At 43.7% G+C, this 25,746-nt stretch overlaps 2 protein-coding genes across 15 annotated transcripts in view; both read right to left on the bottom strand.

Annotated features, from left to right (window-relative positions):
• The window catches only part of LOC103103705 (maestro heat-like repeat-containing protein family member 7), a 65,953-nt gene extending 58,724 nt beyond the window's left edge, over nt 1-7,229 (bottom strand). For 3 of the 9 annotated variants that reach the window (XR_008916150.1, XM_056815709.1, XM_056815710.1), the window contains exons 1-6: nt 6,835-7,227; nt 5,169-5,239; nt 4,258-4,380; nt 3,934-4,013; nt 3,183-3,312; nt 2,966-3,052 (exon numbers count right to left, since the gene is read on the bottom strand). Coding sequence is in view for 3 of the 9 variants with exons in the window: in XM_056815709.1 (XP_056671687.1) it covers nt 2,966-3,052; nt 3,183-3,312; nt 3,934-4,013; nt 4,258-4,365 (405 nt within the window). In the remaining 6 variants the exon portion in view is untranslated. Of the gene's footprint in view, nt 1-2,965; nt 3,053-3,182; nt 3,313-3,933; nt 4,014-4,257; nt 4,381-5,168; nt 5,240-6,834 lie in introns of all 9 variants that reach the window. The other 6 variants (XR_008916145.1, XR_008916146.1, XR_008916147.1 and 3 more) reach the window with 3 other exon arrangements.
• A 4,707-nt stretch (nt 7,230-11,936) lies between these two features.
• The window catches only part of INAVA (innate immunity activator), a 28,029-nt gene continuing 14,219 nt past the window's right edge, over nt 11,937-25,746 (bottom strand). For all 6 annotated transcript variants that reach the window (XM_007481109.3, XM_007481113.3, XM_007481115.3 and 3 more), the window contains 6 exons: nt 25,430-25,655; nt 20,501-20,554; nt 18,185-18,398; nt 17,718-17,891; nt 15,917-16,595; nt 11,937-13,685 (listed from right to left, as the gene is read on the bottom strand). In XM_007481109.3, the coding sequence (XP_007481171.2) occupies nt 13,593-13,685; nt 15,917-16,595; nt 17,718-17,891; nt 18,185-18,398; nt 20,501-20,554; nt 25,430-25,655 (1,440 nt within the window). In that variant the 3' untranslated portion in view covers nt 11,937-13,592. The remainder of the gene's footprint in view (nt 13,686-15,916; nt 16,596-17,717; nt 17,892-18,184; nt 18,399-20,500; nt 20,555-25,429; nt 25,656-25,746) is intronic.

The following is a 25,746-nucleotide window of genomic DNA, read 5'->3' as shown; positions in this document are numbered from 1 at the left end:
TCCCTCCTGTTTCTTCTGGCAAAGTTTGCCCCTCCAAATAATCCCCTCTCTTTATGTCTAGAATCTTGCTTTTTTCCTTATCCAGTGATTCATTTTCTGATGCCTAAAAACATGTCTAGACTCTTTAACTTTAAATAATTCTTACTTAACCTTATCCCCTCAACATAATCCCCTCAAATACACACATATATATCCCCATAGACCCTAGTGGTCTGAGCAGCTAATTTTCTCCCTATGAAGAATTCTTTCCTTTCCAGAGCTCTATTTAACACTGGTTTCTTTCCCTACTGTGATCCTTCCTTCCAGTATCCCTGTTCTGTTGTAGTGATAAGTTGATTTGTATGAGTGAAGTGGTATTTTGCAGGTGAAGTTTTTAAAATCCTACCAGTCTCCTAGTTCTCAACCTCAGAGCTGGTACTTCTTAAGAACATATTATCATCAACTGCTCACTCTCTCATCCCATATATCCAGTTTTCAAGTCCATCAATTCTATGTTCTACAATCCATCCAGGAATGTGCTGAAGCCAGCTCTAACTGGCTCTTGAGAGCCAATTTTTAACATTTAAGTGTAAATGTTTCCACCTAAGAAATCAGAAATAACTACAAACCTGAGCTAGCTTTATTATTTTGTAGATTGTCTAGATTGAAGAAAGTTCTAATAGTGTATAATCAACTTACAAGTGTGTGCATATACTTTCTGGAGAGATAGCCTAGTGGTTAAACATTTACCAGTATACCCTTGTATTGTTCTATGAATATTACTTAAACTCAGGAAAGATGCAGGAGAAGGTTCAGAGAATGAGCCATCAGACTGGAGCCTTGATGACTGTAGGCAAACAATAACAGGCATTTATATAGTGTTTTAGAGTTTGTAAAGTACTTTACATCCATTATCTCACCTGCGCCTCACAAAACTCCATTCTCCACCCCATTCCCTCCACTCACATGTCCTTATCACTTCTCTCCCAGGCTGTTCTAATAATTTCCTAATTGGTCTCCCTAAGTCAAGTTTTACCCCTCCCTAATCAAACCTCCAAACAGCTGACTAGTTTGTTGTTTTTAATTTTTTCAAAATGATATTTCTAAAGCACAAATCTGACTTCGTTATCTGCAGTAAAATCTAGGAGCTCTTAATTACTTCCAGGCTTAAATAAAAACTTCTATTTAGCAGTAAAGTCCTTTATAACCTGGCTGCCAACTTCCTTTCCAGTCTTTCATATAATAGTTCCTTTCTTACAATCTAATCTGCTAATGTTATCCTTGGTGAGTATTTTCCGTGGCTTCTATGTTTCTTTACATTACATATGTATTCTTTCATGTATATATATATATATATTATATATATATGTTATATATATATATTATATATATATATATGACAGTTTTAGGACTCTTTTGCGTCCTTGTTGTAGCAAAAGCTTCTTATCAGATAAACTTCCATCTCAAGTGGCAAAAATCAAAATGTCTAATATATCTTTATCTTTACCCATTTTTCAGCAATAAAGCAAATTGGTCAAAGGATATAAATACAGTTATCAGATAAAAATCAAGGCTATCAATGATCGAATAAAAAATGTTCTAAATCACTACAGATTAAAGAAACAACTCTGAGGTAGCCCTTCATACCTATCAGATTGCTAATATGACAGTAAAGTGATAAATATTGGAGAGAATTGGGATATTAATGCATTGTTGGTGAAATTGTGAACTAATCCGACCATTCTAGAGGGCAATTTGGAACTATGCCAAAAGGCTATAAAATTGTGCATACCTTTTGATCTAGTAATGCCACTCCTAGGTCTGTATTATAAAGAGACCAAAAAAAAGTAGGGGGAAGTACCTATTTATACAAAAAATATTTATAACCGCTCTTTTGTGATGGCAAAGGCCTAGAAAATTGAGGGGATGCCCATCAATTGGGGAATAGTTGAAGAAGTTGTGGTATATGATCATGATGGAATACTACTGTGCTATAAGAAATGACCAACAGGATGGTTTCAGAAAAGCCTGGGAAGACCTACAAAGTGAAGTGAGCAGAATCAGGAGAACACTGTATACAGTAACAGCAATATTGTAATGATTATCAATGTAAAAGATTTAGATAGTCTGATCAAGACAATGATTAAAAATCATTCCAAAGGACCCATACTATTTACCTCCAGGAAGAGAACTGATGAACTCTAAATGTAGATTGAAGCATACTATTTTTAACTTTATTTTTCTTGTTTATTTTTGTCCGTGTTTTCTTTTGCAACATGACTAATATGGAAATATGTTTGCATGACTTCACATGTTTAATCAATATCAAATTGTCTTCTCAAGGAGTGGGAAGGAAAGAAAATTTGGAAATCAGCAAATTCTTAAGTGATTGTTAAATTTTTTTATTTCTAATAGGTTAATATTTAAAGAATTAATAAAATATATTTTAAAAAAGAAAACATGATCTTAAAAAAAATACTGCCTTAAGGCATCAGAAGAAGACTTTTGTAGTGTATGTGATAATGAGTCCCAAAACATGCTAGGTCGTACCCTCAAAACTAGCCATATGGCTTTCATATAATTTTTAGCTGGAAGGGACCTTAGTGGTTACATAATCCAATTTCCTCATTTTCTACAGGAGGAAACTAAATAAAGCGCAGAGCAGGCTTGACCAAGGGTCCTGAGGCAATAAATAATGGAGGCAGTATTTAAACCCAAATCCTCTGCCTCCAAACCAATACAATTTTCACTACTCACACCGCGTATTTTCTATTTTTTTTAAACCCTTAAGTCTTAGAATCAATATTGGGTATTTGTTCCAAGACAGGAGAGCAGTAAGGCTAGACAATGAGGGTAAAGTGACTTGCCCAGGATCACACAGCTAAAAAAGTGTCTGAGACCAGACTTGATCCCAGGACTTCCTGACTCCATCTTCTACCGTTTTCTATGTCTTCCTCTCAGTACCTACTTGGCAAGCACTACCTACCTTCACGATCTCAGTAAATACCAGCATGCTAGGATTCTCTGTTTCAGTCATCAGTCCTTGCAACATTTCATCCAAGGCCCGAACAGTCTAAAAGCAGAGGGGACAATGAGATATAGGAAAGGCTGTGAAGAAACCCTCCCTTCCCCTTTATTTTGGGCACTGAAATCCAGTAGGTAATCAGGTGGCAAGAGAATTAGAGACAAGCTGTAGAAATTACCTGGCTGTAGAGACTAACGATCTCCCTATTGGTGTCAGTCTCCATGCCGGGGGGCAAGGAAAACAGGCTGTTGATACCTGATTTTATCAACTTTATTCTCTGTAAGGTCGGGAACTTTGGCTTTACATTACTGAGGTGGGAGAAGAAAATAGGATTAAAAAGAGGTAAATAAGTAACATCTTGGGCTCTTAACTGAAATAGGACCAGAATGCATTCATTTGAGTAGGTGTTTAGGGACTTGTGGGAGAACCTGTTCTATTTAACTTCCAGAAGAGAATAGTCAAGGGTTAGAAGCTTAGACTTCCAAGGATATTTGTAGTTTGTTTTGAGGAGTTCATAGTAACCCTCAAACTAGAATATGCTAGACTCAGCTCAAATTGACTCTGAGAGCAGACTCTTAAATTTTCATTATGAGTACTTATACCTCAGAAATCAACAAACACTACAAATTAGAGCTTGATTTATTGCTTTGTCGACTGCTTAGATTAAGAAAGTGGAGAAAATGTTAATAAATGTTAAGCTTAAAGGCATGTCGTGTATTTTTTTAATCAGGCAGCTGTTTGTTGTACATCTACCAGCACACCCCCTGCCCATGTGAGGTCCCTAGAGCACTAGTGGCGCTATTAGTAGCTAGATGGCTGTGGAAAGCAGGGGAAATCAAGGTTCTGGGAGTTGTAGGGAAATCCACCCTCCATCCCAAATTAACAAGATCCCCTTTGACCAATGGAGCAAACCAAAGGATGGCAGGTACCTCATTTCCATGATGCAGAACATGGCTTGTTGTCTCAGAGAACTGATTAGCAGGTTGCTGGGCTCTTCAACAATCAATAACTGAAAGGCCCAAGAGGAATAGCCAGCCAAGTGCTCCCCTCCAAGAGATAGAACTCCCAAGTCCAAGCCTTGGCCCACCCTCCACATCTGTGCCTCACTCCCTTTGCTCCCAAACCTTTAATAGCTAACTCTCAGAAAGACCTATCTGGGATGGAGTGAATCTGCCCATTCTGTGATGTAGATCATGGCCTGCTGGTACAAACTTTCTCCCCACTTCACTCTCCTGCCCAGAGGGTGTGCTCACCTCCACTTTCTGGGCCAAGATGGATTTATTGCAGTAGTAGTTCATATTGGGATGCTCCTGACTTTTCACAGCACTGCACAGGATGGTCACAGAGCTCAAGAATGTCATCTTATTGGCCTCATCCTACAAAGAGATGCACACAGAGCCTTCCTCCTGCCTGGACACTACTCTCCTTCCCCCCTTATTTCCCTCTCATCCGATCTATCTTCTAATGGCCCTCTTCCAGGCTGGGTCAAAGGGGATCTCAGGCAAAACCAAGACCATGTGGATCTGGTCCATTCTTTCCCTTCACTTCTGTTTTCCCCCTTTTCCCTCATTCAAGCTGGACACTGAACAGGTAGTCCTTCATCCATAGGCAATACAAAGGAATTGTTCTGTATGAGAGGTGGCATGTGGGACTTATGTCTAGAGAGACCAGGTAGGGATCAAAGATTTAGAGTTGGAAGGGGCCTTGAGATGAAGAGGCTTGCCCAAATCAGTGTGTTAGTCTGCAATCACCATCTATGACATGCCAGGAGCTGGGCTAAGTTCAGGGATGAAGAGAAACTCAAAAGACAATCCTTGCCCTCAAGGTGCCCAGTCTAACAGAGTCACACAAATAGAAAGTGTAAGACCTGAGATTCAAACCTGGGACCTCTGATTCCAAATCTAACTCCCTTTCCACAGTACTCACCTTGGGACTCTTTAGTGAGATGGGGAAAGGGAGAGGGAAAGCTATGAGCAATTGCCTTGCCCTCAGGGAATTTGCCCAGAAAACTGAAATTCACAGAAGACAGAAGAAGAAATAAAAGGTAGCTATTCAGGTAGGCAGAAAGGATAAGGATAGCTAAGTGAATAAATCCCTTTGATCACCCTCCTCCCACCCACCACCCACATTCAGCTCTCAGAATACACAAGAAAGACATTTGTACCTGTGTCAGTATATCACAATTTAGAAATTCTAAAACGGAGTTAAATGCTTCTTTTTCTGTTTGGAGGAACCCTGGAAAAAGGAGTAGACTTGGGTAAGCTAAGAAAATGGAACCCTAAGAATACCCAGATATATAACATGTCTCTCTCCTAAACCCTCAGTTCCACAAAATATGCCTTTTCAGGACTGAAACACAGCCAGGTGGATAGAACATGAGTCTAGAGTCTGGGAGATCTCAGTTCAAACCCTAGCTCAAGCTCCTGTGTGAGTCATTTAAGTACTCTCAAGCTTCTATATTTATAAAAGGGGAATGATAATAGCACCTATCTCATGGGGTTGTTGTGAAGATCAAATGAAATTATTTCTTTAAAGTGCTTCCCAGACATTAAAGAACTATACAAATGTTAGTTACATATCATTGCTATTGTGTTTTTTAAAATTATCAGTCTAGTCCCATGGCCATCTTATTTTTTAGTCTCTGGACTCTTTTAAAAATTATCTATGAGCTCACCCTTCCTCCCCCAAGAGTTTTTATTTATGTGGGTTATGTCTTGGTTCATCAATATATATTTATTAAATACCAGCTAGGTGCCTTCATGGATAGATCATCAAGACTGGAGTCAGGAAGACCTGAATTTGAATCTTACCTCAGCCAATTTACTGTGTACCTCTAGGCAAGTCACTTAACCTGTTTGCTTCAGAAGTTCCCTCATCTATAAAATGGGGATAATAATAGTGCCTAGCTCACAGAGTTGCTGTGAGGATCCAGTGAAATAACAACTGCACTGACTTAGCACAGTGCCTGGCACCTAGTAAACACTACATCAATGTTGATTATCACTAGTAGTAGTACCACCAGTAATATATTATTATTACTTCCTGGATCATTGTGAGGCTCAAATGAGAAGATCACTGTAAAGCACTCAGCATAGTGCCTGGCACATAGTAAATGGCACATAAATGTTAGTTGTTATCATCATCATCATCATCATCATCATTATTATTGTCACCTTGCAAAGCATGAGAATCAATTGAGAATAATATTTGTAAAGTGCTTAGCACAGAGCCTGGCACAAAATAGGTACTGTAAAAGTAGGAGTAGGAGTAGGAGTAGGAGTAGCTCAAAAGGGTGTTGGGAGGCACAAATGAGGTAATACTTATTAGGTGCTCAGCCCAGGCACATAGTAGGCCTATAAAAATGTTAGTTTTCCTCATGGTCCTTCCCCACCCCCATCTTCATCCCCCAGGCTGGGGGCGGGGACACAGGGCTATACTATCATTCGCTGCCCCCTAAGGAGTTTACAGCCTGAAGGGAGCAACCACTAGCCAAAAAAATCACCCAAACATCCTACAAACAGGATAATTGGGGAATTATTAAGAGGGGGGGGAAGGTGAGCTCCCGGTCACGTGACCAACAAGATGGCGGCCTGCACGTTTTCTCTGTCTCCTCTCGAGGACAAAGGAGGCTCCAAAACAGAAATTATGCGTCAAAAATGAAGAAACTTCAGCTGTCTTCGTTGTTTAGGGTCCCTCCCCAGAATCCAATGGGAGGATTCATGGGCTCCTGGCCCACAGACCCGCCCACCCGGCCTCCCTCTCCTGAACAGCCTCGGGCCTGTCTCCCCTCCACCCCGCAACCCGTTCTCAGCGTCCAGGCCGACCCCCACCTCGGGATTTCCTCCTTTTGGCGCTTAAACCTATACTCTCCAGGCTGCGGAAGTGTGCTGGCCCTGCACAGACGGAGGATAGCCGGTGGCCTCGGGTGCTCCAGCCTACAGAAGCTCTAGGGGGCCAGCTTGGCGTCCTGGGGCAGGCAGCATTCTGGGCTGCGGAGGGGTCTGCGGTAGGGCCAGGGACAGGACGAGGGTCTCCTCCCGTCTCCCGGAGCCTCAGAGACCCGCACTACAAAAATCAACCCGGAGCCCCGGCTCTTGGGGCCAGAGAACTGAGGGACTGACGAGCCCCGCAGCAGGCTGGGACTAGGACAGCGTAGAGGGAGGGGCCGTTCAGCAGGCCTCCCCGTCCTCCTGGCGCCAGTTCTGTCGCGCCGCGTGGGAATAGGCTGAAATGCACCGAGATTTCGCCCACAAGTAAGCCAGCATCACTGGGGATGAAGTTATTTAATTAAATAAGCATTGATTAAGAACCTACTGTGTGCCAGGCAGACAAAAGAAAGTCCTTGTCTTCAAGGAGCTTACCAGTATTAGAGCCTGAGTCAGAAAGTGAATGATAGAAGAAAAGGGGGGGCCGAGGGGGGGGGACTACCAAAAATCTCAAGAGGAAGTAAACTCAAGGGCTTTGAACTTAAACAGAAAACATTAATAGCAAAAAGTGAGGGGAAGAGCAGGCAACCGGATGAGGAAGCTAGAGAACCAGGTCTAGAGATGGGAGGTCCTAGGTTCAATTTGGCCTCAGTTACTTCTTAGCTGTGTGACCCTGGGAAGTCACTTAACCTCTACTGTAGACCTTACCATTCTTCTGCCTTGGAACCGATACTCTAAAATAGAAGAGAAGGGGAAAGGAGAGAGACAGAGAAGATGTGCTGGAGCAACTCCAGCAAGTTCAAGCATCTACAAATAAATCCTGCAAAACAAAGGAAAATAATCCAGCATTTGGTGAGAAAGAATCTTCAAGAATATGAGAAAAGGGAACCACAACACACTATTCCTGAGTAGTTTAAAAGAGAAAGAATGATGAGGCCATAATCTATGGCTGGGAGAGCAAAAATAATGAACAGACTAGAAAAACTGGAATCTGCAATGGTAAGTCTCACCAAAAACACAAAAGAGAACAATAGATTAGACATCAAATATATAAAAACAAAGGACAATCTAGAGAACAAGAGAAAGAAAAAAGGTATACTTCTATGATGGGAGAAATATGTCCACTTGAGTTTGGGTGGTCAGTTACTTCTCTGGAAATAAATCTACCAAAACACAGGTGTCATAGAGGTAAAAGCCCAGGTTTTATTATACTTAAGCATAGGTTCAGGATTCAAAAAAACAGATGGCTTTTTTTTTTAAACCCTTCTCATTCATCTCACAATCAATACCTTGTATTGGTTCCAAGGCAGAAGACCAGGAAGGGCTAGAGTCTAGCTAGACACTGGGGTTAAGGCACTTGCCCAGGGTCACACAGCTAGGAAATGTTTCAGGCCAGATTTGCTGATAATCTTTAATGGAAAATTATGTCAGAATTATACAGGTTTAGCCAAACGTTTTCTGTATCTTATGCTTCCTTCAATTAAAGTTGGGCAGCCTAAATTAGAACAAAATCATAATCTCATATATCCTCTAAGGAAATAAATCTAGTTAAATACTCTATAAATCTTCCATGTTCCAGATAAAACACTGAGTTTGCAGAATCCTACACTTATAAAACTAAGAGGCTACATTTAGAAGTCACAATGGGCTAACTAACTGAAAGGAAGGAATTTGCCTATCACTAAAATAATCCCAGCCTCAGGAGCTAGGTGACACATTGTAGAGAATCCCCAGCCTGGAGTCAGCAAGATTTGAGTTCAAATATAGCCTCAGACACTAACTGTGTGATCTTGACAAAGTCACTTATCTATGTTTGCCTCAGTTTCCTCATCTATAAAATGTTCTGGAGAAGGAAGTAGCAAACCACTCCAGTATCTTTGCCAAGAAAACCCCAAATGGGGTCATGAAATGTCGAACAGGACTGAAACCACTGAAAAACAACAAAGGATAACCCTAGGCAGCTAGGTAGTACAATAAACAGAGCACCTGGCCTGGAATTAAGATCTTAATTAAAATCCAATCTCAGACACAGATTAGCTGAGTGAACCTGGAAAAGTCACCCCCTACTTGCCTCAGTTCCTCATCTGTAAAATGGGGAAACACTGGAGAAGGAAATGGCAAACCAATATCTTTGGCAAGAAAATAAAGTTCATGGGATCACATAGAAATGGACATGACTGAAGAAAATATCGCCAAAAACTCAGTAAAGACATTCTTCCACAAAATTTTTGGGGAAGGTTTAGATGCTAAATCCCCATTTTTCCTTTCTTTTGAAAGGTTTCTCATCTCAGGAATCTTAAAAGTCTTTCCTTTATACTATCATTCCATGAGTTGGGGCTTGAGATATTTTTTTAGCTAGATGAGGTTAACTGAACAGAAAACAGGTTTTAGGAGTCAGTCAGATATTCCTAAGAAATGGAATTATAAAATTGAATAAAAAGAAAATGAAAAATTGTCGATTCCTCATTTTGATCTGCAACACTTCCCTCGGATCCCACATTTATAAAATGGTGTTTCATTAGACTTTGGGCATAAACCTCAGCTAGTCAAGCATAAGGAAACATTCAAGCAAGAGGAGTGATCATCATTTTTAAAAAAATGTTTCCTTGGTCCAACTCATGCCTCATAACCAAGATTTTAAATGTCCATTTAATCAGCTCATTTCATCTTTAGGTCTTAGCTGAGCCTTGAAAACATTTTCCTTTGGAAATTATGGGATAGACCTCTCATTCCCAAGGCAGTTCAGAGGGTTATTCTTCCCAGTAGATCCACTTCTCAAGATTCTCTAGGAAATGCTGCTAAAAACCTGCTAGTGATGAGACTTAATGCAATTTAGTATCTCTTAAAACTGACCTTCCAGTAACTATTTCATGTGCTTAAAAACTAGTTCAAATCAGATGGTGCCAACCTTTTTTTTAATAAGGGGTATAAAAAATGTTAAATTAGGAACCCATAATTCACTTGAAAATTCAGAGAATTTAAGGTGTTTTTTCCCCATACCATTTGCTCCTTTTATCTTTACCTGAACCCTGTTCCTAATATGGACCTAGAGATGGGAGATCCTTCGAATCTGGCCTCAGACACTTTCTAGCCCTAGAACTCTGGACAAATCATTTAATTCCCCATTGCCTGGCCCTTACTGATCTTCTACCTTGGAGCCAATACACAGTATCAATTCTAAGACAGAAGGTAACGGTTTAAAAATTAAAAGTGGGTTTCTAGGCAACAAGGTAGCTCAGTGGATAGAGCTAGGCCTGGAGTCAGGAGAAGTTGGGTTCAAATGTACCCTCAGATATTTCCTAGCCAGGGGGCCCCTGAGGAAGTCACTTACCTGTCCTCCCCCATTGCCTCTCCTTTGCTGCTCTTCTTAGAATTGATACCAAGACAGAAGGAAAAGGTTTTGTTGTGTTTTTTTTTTTAATGGGTTTCATACTCTCCCTTTTCCAGGGACTTATACCCATACTACTTTGGCCAGAGTTCTTCCTGGAAGCTAATCTTCTCTTGCTTCATAGGCAGTGAGGTGGTGCAGTGGATAGAGCCCTCTACCTGAAGTCAGGAATACCTGAATTAAAATGCAGCCTCAGACACTTAATTAGCTGTGTGATCCTGCCTCATTTTCCCCAACTGTACACCTATTTCCCAAGGTTGTTGTGAAGATTACAGGAAATTGTAAAGTGCTTAGCAAAGTACCTCATACATAGTAGGTGCTCTGTTAGTGTTAGTAATTATTTCTGAAGTCAACCAGGGACAGAAGGCCCCTCCAGAAACATCCAGGTCTGCCTGGGTGTGCCTGCCTTCTTCCTCCTGGCCTTTGATCAAAGGGGGTGGGTGTCTGTCCCTATCCAGGAGGAGTCTGCTGGGCCACTCCACAGGTCTCATCAGCCCTGTTTCAGAAGGGCCTTCCCAGCCCCCCCTTCCACTTGCTTTGATCCTCAGAGAACCCATTCCTAGAAAGGCTTTGAGCCTAACCAATATGCTATGCAAGGACCTGATGTAGACAGAGAATGGAATGTTGTTCTTCATAGGATGCCCTCTTGTGGATGAGTTCAAGACCACATAGGGTCAGTGGCTCAGCCAATGCCTCCTAAGCAGCTCTGGGTCCAGCCCTGAAGTGTTTTCATCATCAGCATGGCAAGAAGCCCCCAGTCAGGCCCACTGAAAAGCAATGGATTTTCTCCACCCTCACCCACCATGGTTATAGGAGTCTCTGGGGGACCATCCCCAAAATGTAGGGTGTTCCTGAGGGGGTATATATTCAACCTCTGCTAGAGAGGACATCTCCTCTTCTGCCATATGGGGTCATAGTGAGGGAGCTGCATCTATTTTTTTAAAAAGCCCCCACTTTAAAAATCATCAACTTCAGGAAAGATAGAAGTGGTTGTTATCTACCCAATTCCATTTTGTTAAGTGGCTCCTCCTGCCCCTTACACCTAAGACTTGTATTCCACTAGATTATACCCGCTTCTTCACAAACACACTGAGACTCCCACTCTGTTGGAAAGACCAGCAAGGAGTAAAAAGGAAAATGGATAGGAAGAGAGATGGAGGGGATTGGGCCTCCAAAGCTCTTCCAAAAATCCTAACCTATAATCACACCTACTAACCAATTTTCAGGTACTCAGAAACTTTCCTTGAAGAATGACCATTGAGTAAAACCCAATATGGCTATATATCTGTGTCACTGAGGTCCAACCAGGATCCCTAAGGTTTCTCCAATGGGATTGGGGTAGGAGTGAGGGGGGGAAGGGGGAATATTGCCAAAAAAACTGCCAGCAGCCACGCCACACCCCCATGAGCTTGTCAGGTCCAATTCTGGGCCTATTGGGAAAAAAAGAATCTCAAATCTCTCCCACTTCACCCTTCCCACTCCCCCCCCACCACTCTGGTGTGGAAATCAGACCAGCTGGAGAGAGGCCAGTGATTTTCCCCCAGCCTGGGAGAAAACAGCCTTCAGAGTGTTAGATAGAGCTTGAGAACTCCTATCCCCACAATCTCAGCTAAGAAGATCACAAAGAGTACATTTTATTAAGAAGAATTTGACACTATACCCCATACAGTTCCGGCCCCGCAGCTGGGGACAGGACCACTTTATGATGTTGTCAGGGGCTATGCAAAACCAATAAGTTAACAAATAGCAAAGGATTCTGGGGTAGGGAGGTCCCTGAAACCTGCCTGGCTCAGCTATGGGAGCAACAGGAATGGGAAAGAAATATTTCAGGGTGAGAACAGAATAGAGCCTATGAGGTGATTTCTTTTTTTAATGAAGAATGAGCAGTGGTAAGTTTCTAAAAATGGGGAAAAGATGGAGTCTGAAGACTAGAAAAGGCCCAAAATTAAGGCTAATAATAAGAACCCAGTGAAGAGAAGCAGAGAAGGAACAAGTTGGCATCAAAATGAATTGGGAAATCATAGAGCTCATCCTTCTGGCCACTGCTTCCCCTTCCATTAGTGCAATTAGGTGGAAATCCTTTTTTTTCCTGCCCCTAATGGCCCTCTCCAATATAGCATCCAGGTCCTGGGGTCTCTAAATACATTCTTAGCTGTCTACCAAAATTCTAACAACCTGGTAGGAACCAAGGTCTGGTTGCTGCCAGATAAAAAGCATTCCTCTCCTCTCCTATCACTAAGATTTCTTTCCCAGCTCCCATGTTCTGGGAAAGGTTCCACAGCTTTTTGTTGGGAGCAGCAGCAAAGGGTGTTAGCACCGGCTTGTTCCTTTTCCCCATAGTGGTTGGAGCAATCAACACAGATCCCCTCTCCCAGCAAAGTCACCAATCATCAAAAGCCATGTGGGAATCCCTAGATTTGGATACCCAAACTTCCCTCTTCTCAATGGATAGCTCCAAATACAGTGAGTGCCCTGAAACCCAACCGCACCTACTAGCCAAAACTGAGATCTTATAGGTTGGAGAAAGTAACATCACTGAGCTCCATGGTGGGAAGTAGAGAGGGGAAGTGGGAAGTAGGAAGCTGAGTCTGGAAGGATGATTTGCCAAACACCAGCTGCATTTTATTGCCCTTTCTTCCTACCAGGTTAAATGATGAGAAGTTGTTCCTCTACATGGATCTATGGGCTAAGGAAGCCATCACTTGGGCTGTGCATCATAGAGCACATTACTAAGAGAACAAAAGCAAAGATATCATCCCTATCAGGATGAGTCCTGAAGAGACATGGAGATACTTGTAACCCCCAACCTCCCCCAGATTCCAGAGGTGTTAAGAGATCCCTGGCCTCTAACACACAGGGACACGGGCATGGTAGGTCTCTGCTGACAGTCTCTTAAACAACCATAACGTAGGGGTCTTTGGGCTGAATCCCCAATATCACTCCTGACTGAGATAACCAGACATGCTAACAAACAGACATAGGGTCAGACGGGAGAAAGCAGAACATAATGGCATCTTTGAGAATAACACAGAAGTATAAAATTTCAGACCAGGCTTCCTGAACTAAAATCAGAGAAAGTCTGAGCTTGTGCTCATCGACCTGCGATGAGAGATGGGGAGTTGGGGAGAGGTGCCAGGGTTGGGCTCAGGGTACAGGCTGAGGCTTATCCCATCTAGCCAACCCCAAAGTTCAGGGCACCCCTTTAATGAACCAAAGTCTTCCCAGCAGTGAGAGGTGGCGGCACTCCATAACCATAATAGCAGGAGCCATAGAATTACACTTGGCTGATGATCTCTCCATTCTCTGGTACATAAACTTGCATAGGGGTTCCATCAGATGTCCTCCTCAGCACATGGACCATGGGCACCTGCCAGGGTTGGGGAAAAAAGTCAGTGGGTAATCAGTTCAGGTGGGATATCACAGTTCCCTGTTGTACCACCTTCAGTCTTTTTTCCCCCCTTAAACTCTATCTTATTAATATCAAGAATGGCAATAGCTAGGTAATTAGGATTAAGTGACTTGCCCTAGGTCACACAACTAAGAAGTGTCTGAGGCTAGATTTGAGCCCAGGTTCTCATGACTCGAGCCATGGCACTCTATCCTCTGTGCTACCTAACTGCCCCTACCTTCAGTCTTTAATTGTGCTCCAAGCCATAAACCCCACCTGCTCTGGATCACATGCCCCCTATTCTAGGCACCTATCTGGCAACATTCCATCCCCTCCTACCTCTGTGTCTTTACCCAAAGTATCCCTTCTTCCCATACCTTTGATGGTTTCCCTCCTTTCTAACTCTTGGAACTCCTAACTTCCTGAGTGTCAGCTTAAGTGTCCCCTCCTATAAGAGGTCCTTTTGGATTCCCTACTTGTTATGGTCCCCTGCAATTACTTCATATTTATTACATAAATAGCTTATACATGCTTATTTGGGAGCATGCTGTTGCCTCCTGTAATATGTAAGCCCCTTGATTATTGGGACATCTTGTTTTTTGCCTTGTCTGGTTCATGTTAGTTATTTAATGATTGCTAGTGGAACTGAACCAATAACCTCTCTGAAGGGGCTCTGTGCTCCTCTCAAGGCAGATCTGTGGGAAAGGGGAGGAAGGAGCATAAAGGAATGAAGATAGGATAGATGGGGGGAATGAATGAGAAACCAGAAGTAGTGTTGGTCTTGGGTGGTGGGATGAATGAAGGAATAAAAAGCATTAAGTCCTTACCAATCTCATTTTCCAAAAATGACCACCTTGCCTACTCTAACCCACCCCCCCCCAGGTGGATTTTCACTAGCTCCCTATGTAACTCATCTGCTTTTACACTGCTCTCACTGTTAGAAAGTTTTTCTTTAAAGTGATCTTAAACTTGTCCCAGTAAAGAACCCTAACCCTAAAGAACAATCATGCCCCTTCCCCCCACCCCAAACCAATCCAAGCTATATAGTACCAGTTCCTAAATTTGATCCTCCTATAGGTTGTACCAATCCTGGTTACCCTCCCTCTGAAAATTTTCCGGTTAAAACTCTTCCTTCCCCTCCTTTCTATAGGTTTACACCCCAACACTGGAACTTCCTGAGCCAGGGTAAGACAGGCTAGGTGAGGGCCAAGAGCAGGTCCAAGCTCGCACATAAAGAGAACATGTCAGCTGGAAGGGTGCGGCCTGAGCCCCAGGCCATGGGAGCCAGTAGGGCGCCAGCTGCAACCCAAATGGTTGGTGGGTGGGGAAGTGGCTTGTAGTAGAGAACCTCAGGACCCAAACACACATCTGAGTTTATAGCTTTGGGGCCCTTCCCTACCCTCAGAAAAGAGGGGACAGGGAAAACAAAGAATCTGTGTTTGAGGGTAAGAATGTATATGAATGTTTTCAAAGGAGAAGTGTTCCCTTCCATCCCCCACCCCATCCCCATTTCAGATAGGAAACCTGATACTCAAAGAAAAAGTTTAAGAGTACAGAATACATTGGGAAGAGGTCCTTATAGGCAGCTTTTCCCTATTCCTGGTCCCAAAGTCTTCCTTTGTGGCCCCAGTCTTGTGTCCCTTAAGTCCACAGGAGTAGGGAAAGCCATCAGGTGATGAATAGGCAGGAAGATGATTCAGCTCTGGATCTGACTAATGTCTTTTTCCTGGGGTTTCCTAGGTCAGGAGGTAGATGGGTTAAGGTTTCAGAGCAGCCTAAATAAACTTAGAGGATTCAGTCAACTCTCAATTATCTGCATGTGATTCATCCACTTTCTGGGTCACCTCCTAATCCTGCCAAACTGGCATGTGGTCAAGAAATGCAGTATAAGCATCTTATGGACCAATAAGGTGGGATAAATATGATTGATAAAAGCCACAGGGTTCCTTACTAGCCTCAGAGAAATGATGTTTGAGTCATTGCCAGGTTAGAACTGCACATATCTTATATTGATGCAGACAAACTGAGACTTAGCTATATTTTCAACTCTTCCTCCAAGCCAACATGCCCACATTACTCTCAAGCCTTTGTTTTCCTATCCTACCCCATATATAACCTTCCTTGGGCAGGCAAGCACGGGCTTCACTTGTCCTTCAAGTTCTCTATTTCTACCACTCTACTGACATCCTTTCTCCCAAAGACCCCCATACCTGTGTTCGTCCCATGGGTCTCCCGAAGGCCTCTCTGCCTGGAGGGAGGCTTCTCATGCGGAAGGCCCCCTGCCGGTCTAGTGAATGTGGCCGGGCACTCCGTAACCGTGCCCGCTCGTGCCACCACTTGAGTTCCTCTGACACAGCTGCCTTGCTGAGTCCCCGACCTGCAGGGCTGTCCTTCAAGGAAGGTGTTCTCACAATCCGGCTGTGAGAGGGTACTAGTCGATGGTAGTGCAGAGGTGCTCCATCTTCATCATAGACAGTGCCAGGTCCCAGGCGGCAAAGCTCCCATCCAGGAGGCAATTGTTGCCTTTCAGCCACCATTACATACCTCCCTGCTGAGAAATATCCAGATGGGAGCAGCAGTTTAGGGTAATAAGCTGCCAGCTCACGTCCATCAGCAGAGACCCGGGTGCTCCGGGAGCAAAGCTGGTCAGATGGGGACATGGGCCGCAAGAAGATGTCTGGGCTGCTGCTTCCTGGAGATGTGGCATGAGAAATGCTGGAGACATCAGAGCTGCTGTCTTCAGAACCGGAGTGATAGGCAGGGTGGGGCAGGGGTTGCTTTGCTGAAGGAAAGCAGGAATCAGGCACAGTCACTGTATAATGTGTGGGACGCCGGCGAGGGATGGCACTCCGGCCACGGCCTTCGGGGCACACACGGAAAGAATCTACCCTGCAGGGAGCAAGAAAATACCAACTCAGCTTTAGATCTCAGAAGCAGGTGAGGGACAAATAAGAAAAAGTTAGACATTCATTTTTGGGTAGAGATGGAGAGGACCATTGTCAAGGGAACTAACTTTCAATTTCCTTCTTTCTATTATACTCCCATTCATATGGGCTCAAAAATTCAAGCATCACCTTTGAATATTTCTTCCACCTTAAACCCCATATCTAACTCTCCTCAATATTCTTTTTTAAAAAAACCTTACCTTCTGTCTTAGTATCAATTCTAAGACTAAAGAGTGGCAAAGGCTAGGCAAACAGATTTAAGTGATTTGCCCAAGGTAATACAGCTGGGAAGTATCTGAGGCCAGGCTCGAACCTGGGTCCTTCTCAACTCCAGACCTGGTATTCTATCCACTGAACCATTGAGCTACCCCCATAATACTCTCTTAAACTCATGTTTCAAGTAAAGAGAGCTATTAGCCTTTTTTGAGAACTTTGCCTATCTCCAAGGCCCAGGGATCCCCTGATTCCCGCCCCCCCACAACAACTGAAAAGTTTTCTGTCGCTACTCACATTTCCTTAGATCATTTTGTCCTGACCTTCCCTTTGCCCTTTTCATACTCTGCCTTGGAGTTTATTTGTAAATGTGACTTTCCCCTCTAGAGAGTAAGCAGGTAGATGCCATCTACACATTCCCAGAGCCTAGTACAATGCCTGCTACTTAGCCAGTGCTTAATAAATGTGACTTGTTGATGAGTGGCTTGTGCCCAGAGAGGCATAGGATTCTGCACAGATACCACCAACAAACCTGAGGCTCCCATCCCTCCACTGACTTTAGTCTCTCATCTAAAGATACTTAGAGGCAGCAATAAATAGAAAGGTGGTAGAATGCCTTGCTCTGGGCTCAGGAAGATCTGAGTTTGAATCATGCCTCAGATCCTTCCAACTGTGAGCCCTTAGAATTTCTATTTTCTCTTCTACGGAAATGCAGGTAAGACTTATCATGTCCTAACCCTCATTCTTCACAGTTTTCTGATAGTCAAAAAGTATTAAGTGGAGGCTTAAATGAAACACAGAATGTAAAGCATTTTATAAATCCCAAAGTGCTCAATTCCTAGAGACTCATTACCTTAGAGACTGAGATTGCCCCCGTCTGCCTGGAATCTCTGGGGTAGCAGGGGCACTTGCCCGGCCTTGAACTTGTCCAGGAATATTTCGTAGAGGAACCACATGATATGTGGCTGCCTCCAGCACCCAGGGGCTGATGGTGCTGGGCCCATCCTGGGGTGTCGTGGCTGGGCTGCTGCAGAGAGAAAAGCGTAAGAAGAGTTTTTTCTTAAGTGGTTTTTGAGGTTGTTTTCCCTTCAGGAGTGCAGATTTGAGATGAGGTAGCAGGTCAGAGTGGAAAGAAGCAAAAGTGAGCTTGTGCTCAGTGAGTAATATGCTGCTACTTCTGGGGAAGAGATCAAGATAGTTCAGTCACACTAAGCAAAGAGGCCGAGGTCTCTCATCCCCCCCCCCACTTTTCCATTCCCTTACCCACTTCCCAGAATACAACAGTTTCCTCCAGACCTCCAAACTCCCCATTGTCTCTACCTGGACTCGCTATCGAGTTCTGAAGGAGGTTTCTTGGGTTTCTCATAGGGATGATCCAGGCTAGTTTCTTTCCAGGGGCTATTCTGGATTGGAGAGCGCTCTGGACCCCCAGCCTCAGGGCCTGCTGGCTTCAACCCTTCAAGTCGCTGGGGTGGGAGTGACCTGGTAGGTGGTGCTGGGGACTCTGGAGCAGGTTTTGGCAACTGGATTTCTTCTGCAAATGGAAAAGAAGGACAGTGAGGGTAATTTCTGGGAGAACCAGCCCAACAGGAACCAAGCTACTTGTTCCATGCCTCTCCACTCCTCCCAAGGCCAACGCACCTAATTGCCCAGGGGTTCGGCTCTGGTCACAGAATCAGATGAATTGCCCAGATCCCTCAGGTCTCTAAGCCAGCTTCCCTCCAAGAAGTCCTCCCAGAGGAACCATCCCACATAACCCATTTCCCCACATATTCTGGGTGTATCCTTGTGTCTGCAGCACTGGCTGCCAAGCTACTAGTTATTTATTTATTTATTTTTCCATTTGAATTTATTTAGTCAATTTAGAACATTATTCCTTGGTTACAATATTCACATTGTTTCCCTCCCTCCCCTCCACCCACTCTTCCCACAACCAACATGCAATTTCATTGGGTATTACTTGTGTCCTTGATCAGAACCTGTTTCCATGCTGTTTACACTAGGATGTTCATTCTGTTAGTTATTTATTAGCCTCCTATGGACATGTTTTTCTAATCTGTGCTGTTTCTATATTCTGGGGCTCTCATCAGCATTAGGGTGCAGAAAGAAGGTTCTGTGCTACCTTCTTCCCTGAACGTTCCCTAGGCCCTCCTCAATCCCAGGCTTTCAAGCAAAGGGTGCCTCATCAGTGTTGTTTGTCTGGTCCTCTCACGGTCTAGCTAAATTAATAAGCCAAACTCCAGAGGGTAGAAAAGTTATACTCAGTTCTAATAAATAGAAAGGGCATAGATTTTGAACAGCCCGATTCTCTGTGACTCTGGTGGGCTCACTATGGGAAAATCCACAGAAAGTGTCTCCCTTTTCCCCCAAGGGTAAAAACTCTTCTCAGGGGCCTGGACTATGTCTTCCTTGCCCTCAGCTGGCAAGTCTGGAATTTGTCTCCTTATTCCATCTACTGGGGTCATCTGGCTCCCAGGCTCAGGAAACTTGAGCCCAGGGGCTTCTGTGCACTCAGCTCTTGTCCACCATTCCTCAGCATTTGTTGTGGGAAGCTGGAGCAGGGAGCACTTGCTACATTCATCCCACCTAGGTCTGTGCCAAGGCAAGAGAGGGGCTTCTCTGCTAAGAGCCAGGTCAAGAGGCTAAAATTTTAATTCAACCAACTTTTATTCATTGCGAGACCATTAAAAAATCATTATCTAAGTGGGCAGATAGGTAGCACAGTGGATAGAGAGCCAGGCCTGAAGATGGTAGGTTCCTGGGTTCAAATCTGGCCTCTGATACTTCCTAGGAGTGTGACCCAGGGCAAGTCATTTAACCCCGATTGCCTAGCTCTGGCTCTTACTGCTCTTCTGCCTTTGAACTAATACTCAGTATTGATTCTAAGATGGAAGGTAAGGGTTTTTTTTTTTTTAAAGAATTGATACTAAGACAGAAGGTAAGAGTTTAAAAAAGCATTGGTTTTGGAGTCAGAGGCTAAAATCTCACCTCTAATACCTACTGCCACTATGACCCTTGGGTCATTTGAAAATAAGAGTATTAGACCAGATGACCTTCTGGTGGTTTTCTCTTCCTGCTCCAAGTCTTATGATCTATTATGTAGAAGGCAAAAGGAATAAATGTAAAGACAAAAAGAGTCTTTGCCCTCAAGGTATTCAAAGTCTACCAATGATAATATATACAACACAAAGCCAAATGTGATGGGCACAAAGGTTCTAGGAAAACTCAAAGGGGATGAAATCACCCCCTTTGGGAAGAATTTCTGAATTAAGGAGCTCCTCCTCTCTAATATATTTTATACAATTTTCTCTACTATCTACTACTATCTTGCCTGGTCAGAAAGTGTAACCACCACTCCTAGACCCATTTCTAAAGCCCTACTGCAGCTTCAGATTCCCCTGATCCAACTGCTTCAGCTTCAGTCTCCCCCTCCGGAGCAGGAATTACAGGTTGCACCAACCACCATGCCTAGAAATTGTATACATCTTTACTTGACACAGGAGGTCAATAAAGAGGCCTTTGCTAGACTCAGCAAATGCCCTAAAGCTATGGGGAAACAGGCGCTCTGGAGTTATGGAGAACTACCCTCACTGGGGCTTCCACATCAAACTCCATTTTCCAGACAGTCCCACTTACCTTCTTCCAATAGCACTGCGTCTGACAGGGAGCTGTCGTCAGAAGTGCTCAGCTCTGGAGGAGACAAAAGAAATGGGGTTGGGAGGGGGCACAGGAGGGCATTGCAGGCAGGCCCGGGAAATCAGGGCTGTGGAAACTGGCCATCTCTCCCATCTTCTACCTCCCTCCAGGCAATCACATTTGGGACTTACAGAAAATGTTCTCTGTAAATAAGCACTAAGCTAGATAAGGAAGGGTAGTGTGGCCCAGTGGGAAAAGCCCTGAATTTGGAGTCAGAAACCTGAGTTTAAACATGGTTCTATCCCATATTACATAGGTGAGGAAATACTTTTCCTTTCTGAAAGGGCTTAGTTTCCATATCTTTAAACTAAAAGTGTTTGGAGTAGATAATGAAAACAATTATCATTTCTGTACTACTTTGAGGCATGCTAGCCCTCCCCTCACATTAACACCCCAAGAAGAGTAAGTAATACAAGCATTCTCATTCTCATTGTTTTTAAACCCTTACCTTCCATCTTGGAATCAATACTGTGTATTGGTTCCAAGGCAGAAGAGCAGTAAGGGTTAGGCAATGGGGGTTAAGTGACTTGTCCTGGGTTATACAGCTAGGAAGTATCTGAGGCCAGATTTGAACCCCAGATCCCCATCTCTGGACCTAGCTCTCCATCCACTGAGCCACCTGGTTGTCCATATCCTCCCACTCTCCCTGGCTCTCAATCCACTGAGCCACCTGGTTGTCTGAATCCTCCCACTCTCCCACATCCTCATTTTACAAATGGGGTAAACTTGGACTTTAAACAGTTAATAAATGTTTGGCTCATTAAAATCAATAAGATACCTTCTTCAAGTACCAAATCCCAAGATCCTCATTGGAACTCACCAAAGCCTTTGGGCTCTAGACATTCTCTTTCCTTATCTGAATGCACCAAAGCCTCTGGACTCTGGGTATTATCCTGGCAAGGCCCCTTCAGAGATGGCAACTAATTATGCAGGACTGATATCATTATGTTTCCAAACTGAAATGCTTGCACAGTAATGAAGTGCTTTCTTTGCTTCAAAGAACTTTCTAGCTATTAATTTCCCTACTTCCTCCTTTCCCAGGAAGCAAAGCAAAGCAGCTCAACAGATACTGCTCATTCCCAGAGGCTCTTTCCTTTAGGTTCCCTTCTCTCAGTTCTCCAAAGGCAAGTAAGGGCTTCCTTGGGATTGGAATACCAAAATCCCATCATCCAGAAACCAAGAATGAGACTGGAAGTGGAAAAAGTAGAAGAAATATTATAAGATTTAGAAGAGGCAAGAACTTGGTGATCCTCACTTAGATCTACCTCATTTTACTATAGATGAAGAATCTGACATTAAAAATAATAACTAATATTTACATAACACATTTAGGTTTACATGTTATCTCATTTCATCCTCAAAATAACCCTATGGGTTAGATGCTATTATCATCCCCATTTTATAGATAAGGAAACTGAGGCTGAGAGGCTAAATAATCACATAGCTAAGTATCTGATGCAGGATAAACTCAGGTCTTCCTGACTCCAAGTTCAGCACTATATCCATCATACCATCTTCCTTCAAGAGGCTAAATGATTTGCTCAAGATGGCAAAACTAAAAAGGATCAGAGCCAAAATATGAACCCAAGTGCTCTGAATCCAAATGTACTTTCTATCATAATGCAATTTAACTCAACCACCATTTAATAAATGCCTACTCTATGCCTCGTTCGATGCTGGTGTTGAGCAAACAAATGCCAAAAAACCAGTTCCTGTCCTCAGAGAGATTATGTTTTACTGAGGGTAGGGGGAGAAGCAAATATAATATGTCCACAGATAAGTAAATATAAGGTAGTAATATTTGTAAAGTGCTTAACACAGTGCCAGATACATTGTGGGCTCTATAGCAATGCTAGCTGTTAGTAGTAGTAGTAGTATTAATTTTAGGAGGGAGCGGGGCCTTCTGAGGAAATCTGAAAAGTTGGGTAAAAGGTGATACCTGAGCAAAAATCCAGGATTATTTCTTTTTTTTGTTGTTCATTCTTTTTTTTAACCCTTACCTCCTGTCTCAATATTAATTTTAAGACAGAACAGCAAGGTTTAGGCAACTGAGTTAAATGATTTGTCCAGTCACTCAGCTAAGAAATGTCTGAGGTCAGATCTGAACCCAGATCTTGCTTTCTTATCCAGTGTGCCACCTTGATGCTGTCCCACTGGACTGCTTTTAAGAGAGGCAGAGGTGAGGAGTGAGTGCATTCCAGGCACAGGTTTCAGCCTGCAAGAGATGGAATGTCAAGCTTGAGGAAGGGCTAGAAGGTCTGTATGATTGGAATGTAGAGCTGGCAAAGAGGAGTACTACAAAATAAGGTCAGAGGGAGATAGATTAGAACCAGACTATGAGGGGCTTTCAATGCCAAGCTGAAGAGTTTATCCTAGGAGTACTAGGGAGCCACAGAGGATTTCTGAACAGAGAGTGATGTGATCAACCATATGACTTAGAGAGATTATTTCAGCGGCTAGAGGGAGGATAGACTGAAAAAGATTGGAAGAAGAAAGACCAACTAGGAGGTTATTGAAATCATTCAGAGAGCCTGAACAAGGATAATGGCTGCCTGAGTAGAGTCATGAGAAATCCTGCTTGCCTCTAGTCCTTATCCCTGTCCTAGACATGGAATCTTTTATTCATAATATCCTTGTTCCTAATTTAATTCAAAGGTGGGAGTGTAAGTGGCCATCTTGACCCCCCCCCCACTCTCCAATCAGCACCCCAGAGACAGGTTTCTTGACAACTTTTGATTCTCACAAAGAATTAAGGGCAAACTACCACATTTGTCCACCTTGGCCATGTCTTGACTTGCCTTCCCACTCCTGAAGAGAGGACATCAGCAGGCATGGCCCCACACCATCCCCACCCCCCACTTCCACCTCCTGCTGTCCTAGCCATGTGGCCCCTGGGGTGGTGTCCAGGAGCTCTAGGAACCAGCTGGCAACAAGAGACATTCTACCCCAGCTTGAAGCTATCAGAGCCTAGAAATAAACCTGAGAAAGGGAGATAATGCTGATAAGTGAGATCTACTCCCCCAGGCCACACTCATACCCCACTCATTATTACTCTCCCTGAGTGATCTGAGGCCCAAGAGCCAGTAACTGCATTTATTTCAAGGGGGAAGATAAGTTACCAGGAATGACAGATGGGACCCAAGACGATATTTTCTTTCCTTATAGCTTGACTCCTTTTTTATCATCTGTTTCTTCAGGAAGAGTAACTTATCCCCAAAGCCTCCTTTAACTAGCTCTGTAACCTCAAGTGTGCCATTCCCATTCTTGTATCTTCAGGTTCCTTGTTTTTTATAACAAGGAAGTTGGATAAGATCTCTGAGGCCATTCCCAGTTCTAACATGCTATGATCCTATAACCTGAGAATATTGGCATTAGCTAAGCCCTGGATCATGTCCTTCCTCTTCAATCCAGTGATAATGGCCTCCTAAATATTTCATGAACAAGACACACTATCTCTCAGCTCTGGGTATTTTCTTTGGCTATCTCCCATGCCTAGAACACTCTCTTCCCTCCTCTACTCTGACTTCTGACTTCCCTGAATTCCTTTAAGTTCCAACTGAAATCCCACCTTCTACCCAAAGTCCTCCTCCATCCCTCCTAATTCCAGTGCTTTCCTACTTTTAATTATTTCCCATTTATCCTACATATAGTTTGCTTTGTATACTCTTAATTGCATTTTGTCTCATATTTCCTGATTATAATCTCTTTGAAGGCAAGGATTGTCTTTTCCTCTTTTTGTATCCCCAGCACTTAGCACAGTCTTTGGCACACAGTAGGTACTTAATAAATGTTTACTGAATGAATAAGTGAAAAGTTCTGGGTTCAGAGGTCAACTCTGGCCCCTTTCATTTAATGGGCCCAAAGTCACTTAGGTCAAGAAGTTAACTCTAACATCTTCATTTAGTGGGCCAAAAGTCACCTGTTCTCACCATCTTTCTCTGCTCTGCTTCCTAAAGTTGACTTGGGAGGAATCTGGAAACTGTCCTTCAGCTCCCAAGAAGCATTTCCAGGGAAAGCATATGGGTGAACAGTGGGCAGAGGGATGCAACAATTCAACAACCCCTTTGGGGGATGGTAGTAGACAGGACCCAAGAACAGCCTAAAATGTCCTAAAATATATTCTCACAAGACAATTCTAGTCCTTCCAGACAGAGAAGGAGGATTAGAATAGCTCAAACATGAAAGAAGTAAAGACTTCTACTCCAAACCCAGGTCCATCATCATCCTGTTTAATTAATTCCTACCCCAAAAGAGTTCTCAAGCCTAATTAAGACCAAAGCATTGCTAAACAAACTTGGTGCTTTATGAAGCCAGAATGGTAGAAGAAATCTCCTATTAGCCAGGAAGCTAAAGATTGGGCTTTCTCAGCTCAGGGTATGGGGTGGGGTGAGGGAAACAGGCCAAGGCTGGACAAAACAACCTGGCAAATCGAAGTCTCAGAGGATCAAGGATTAAAGCCACGATGGAGAGCTTCCAAGGCGGAATCTTCTACTGTGATCAGACAGGCCCTGAGTACCATCAATTTGCTGTGTGCTCTAGAGATGAATAGCAGTGCACACTTTGGCCCTTGGGAACTGAGTAACTGGGCAAAAGGCAAGAAGAGAGCACCACATAAGAATTTCACTCTCTTGATCAGGATAGCATCAGAAACTCAAAAGTTGGAGGAGGAGAAAAATCAGAATGTTCGTATTAAATATCTGGAGGAGTGGTTTCCTCTCTCCTCTCTAAGATAGTGGGGAGGTTGGGTTTTTGGTAGCTTGGTTAGTATCCCTGGGAGCCCTGTCCACCCCATAGGAAGGATGACCCAGTTGGGAACCTCAGGTCCAGCCCTCCTGGTCAGAGGTCTGCCAAGGCGTCAGGTCCACTCACCTCCCCTGAACATGGTGGCAGGGGTAAGGGGAGCACGGCCACTGCTTAGCCTCCGTTCATTGAGGCTGTGTTCTAGTTCCCGGAGCTTCTTCTCCTCCTGTAGCACCGCATGCTTCCTCCGCCGTCGGATCTGCTTGGTGAGGTTCTCCTCTTTGTACAGATGACGGGCTGCCTCTGCAATCTGCAGCTGCAGCGCCAGTTCCTGCTCCAGACTGCTCAGAGGGTCCTAGGGATGGGGCAAGAGAGACAGGAGGTCAGGAAGAAAAAGGCCTCGGGTGAGGGCAGATACAGATACCACAAGTGGGCTGGTTAATAAC

The sequence above is a fragment of the Monodelphis domestica genome, chromosome 2 (assembly GCF_027887165.1).
Source record: "Monodelphis domestica isolate mMonDom1 chromosome 2, mMonDom1.pri, whole genome shotgun sequence".
Classification (NCBI taxonomy): Eukaryota; Metazoa; Chordata; class Mammalia; order Didelphimorphia; family Didelphidae; genus Monodelphis; species Monodelphis domestica.
The sequence above is the reverse complement of the archived record's forward strand: the minus strand, read 5'-3'. Positions and strand labels throughout refer to the sequence as shown.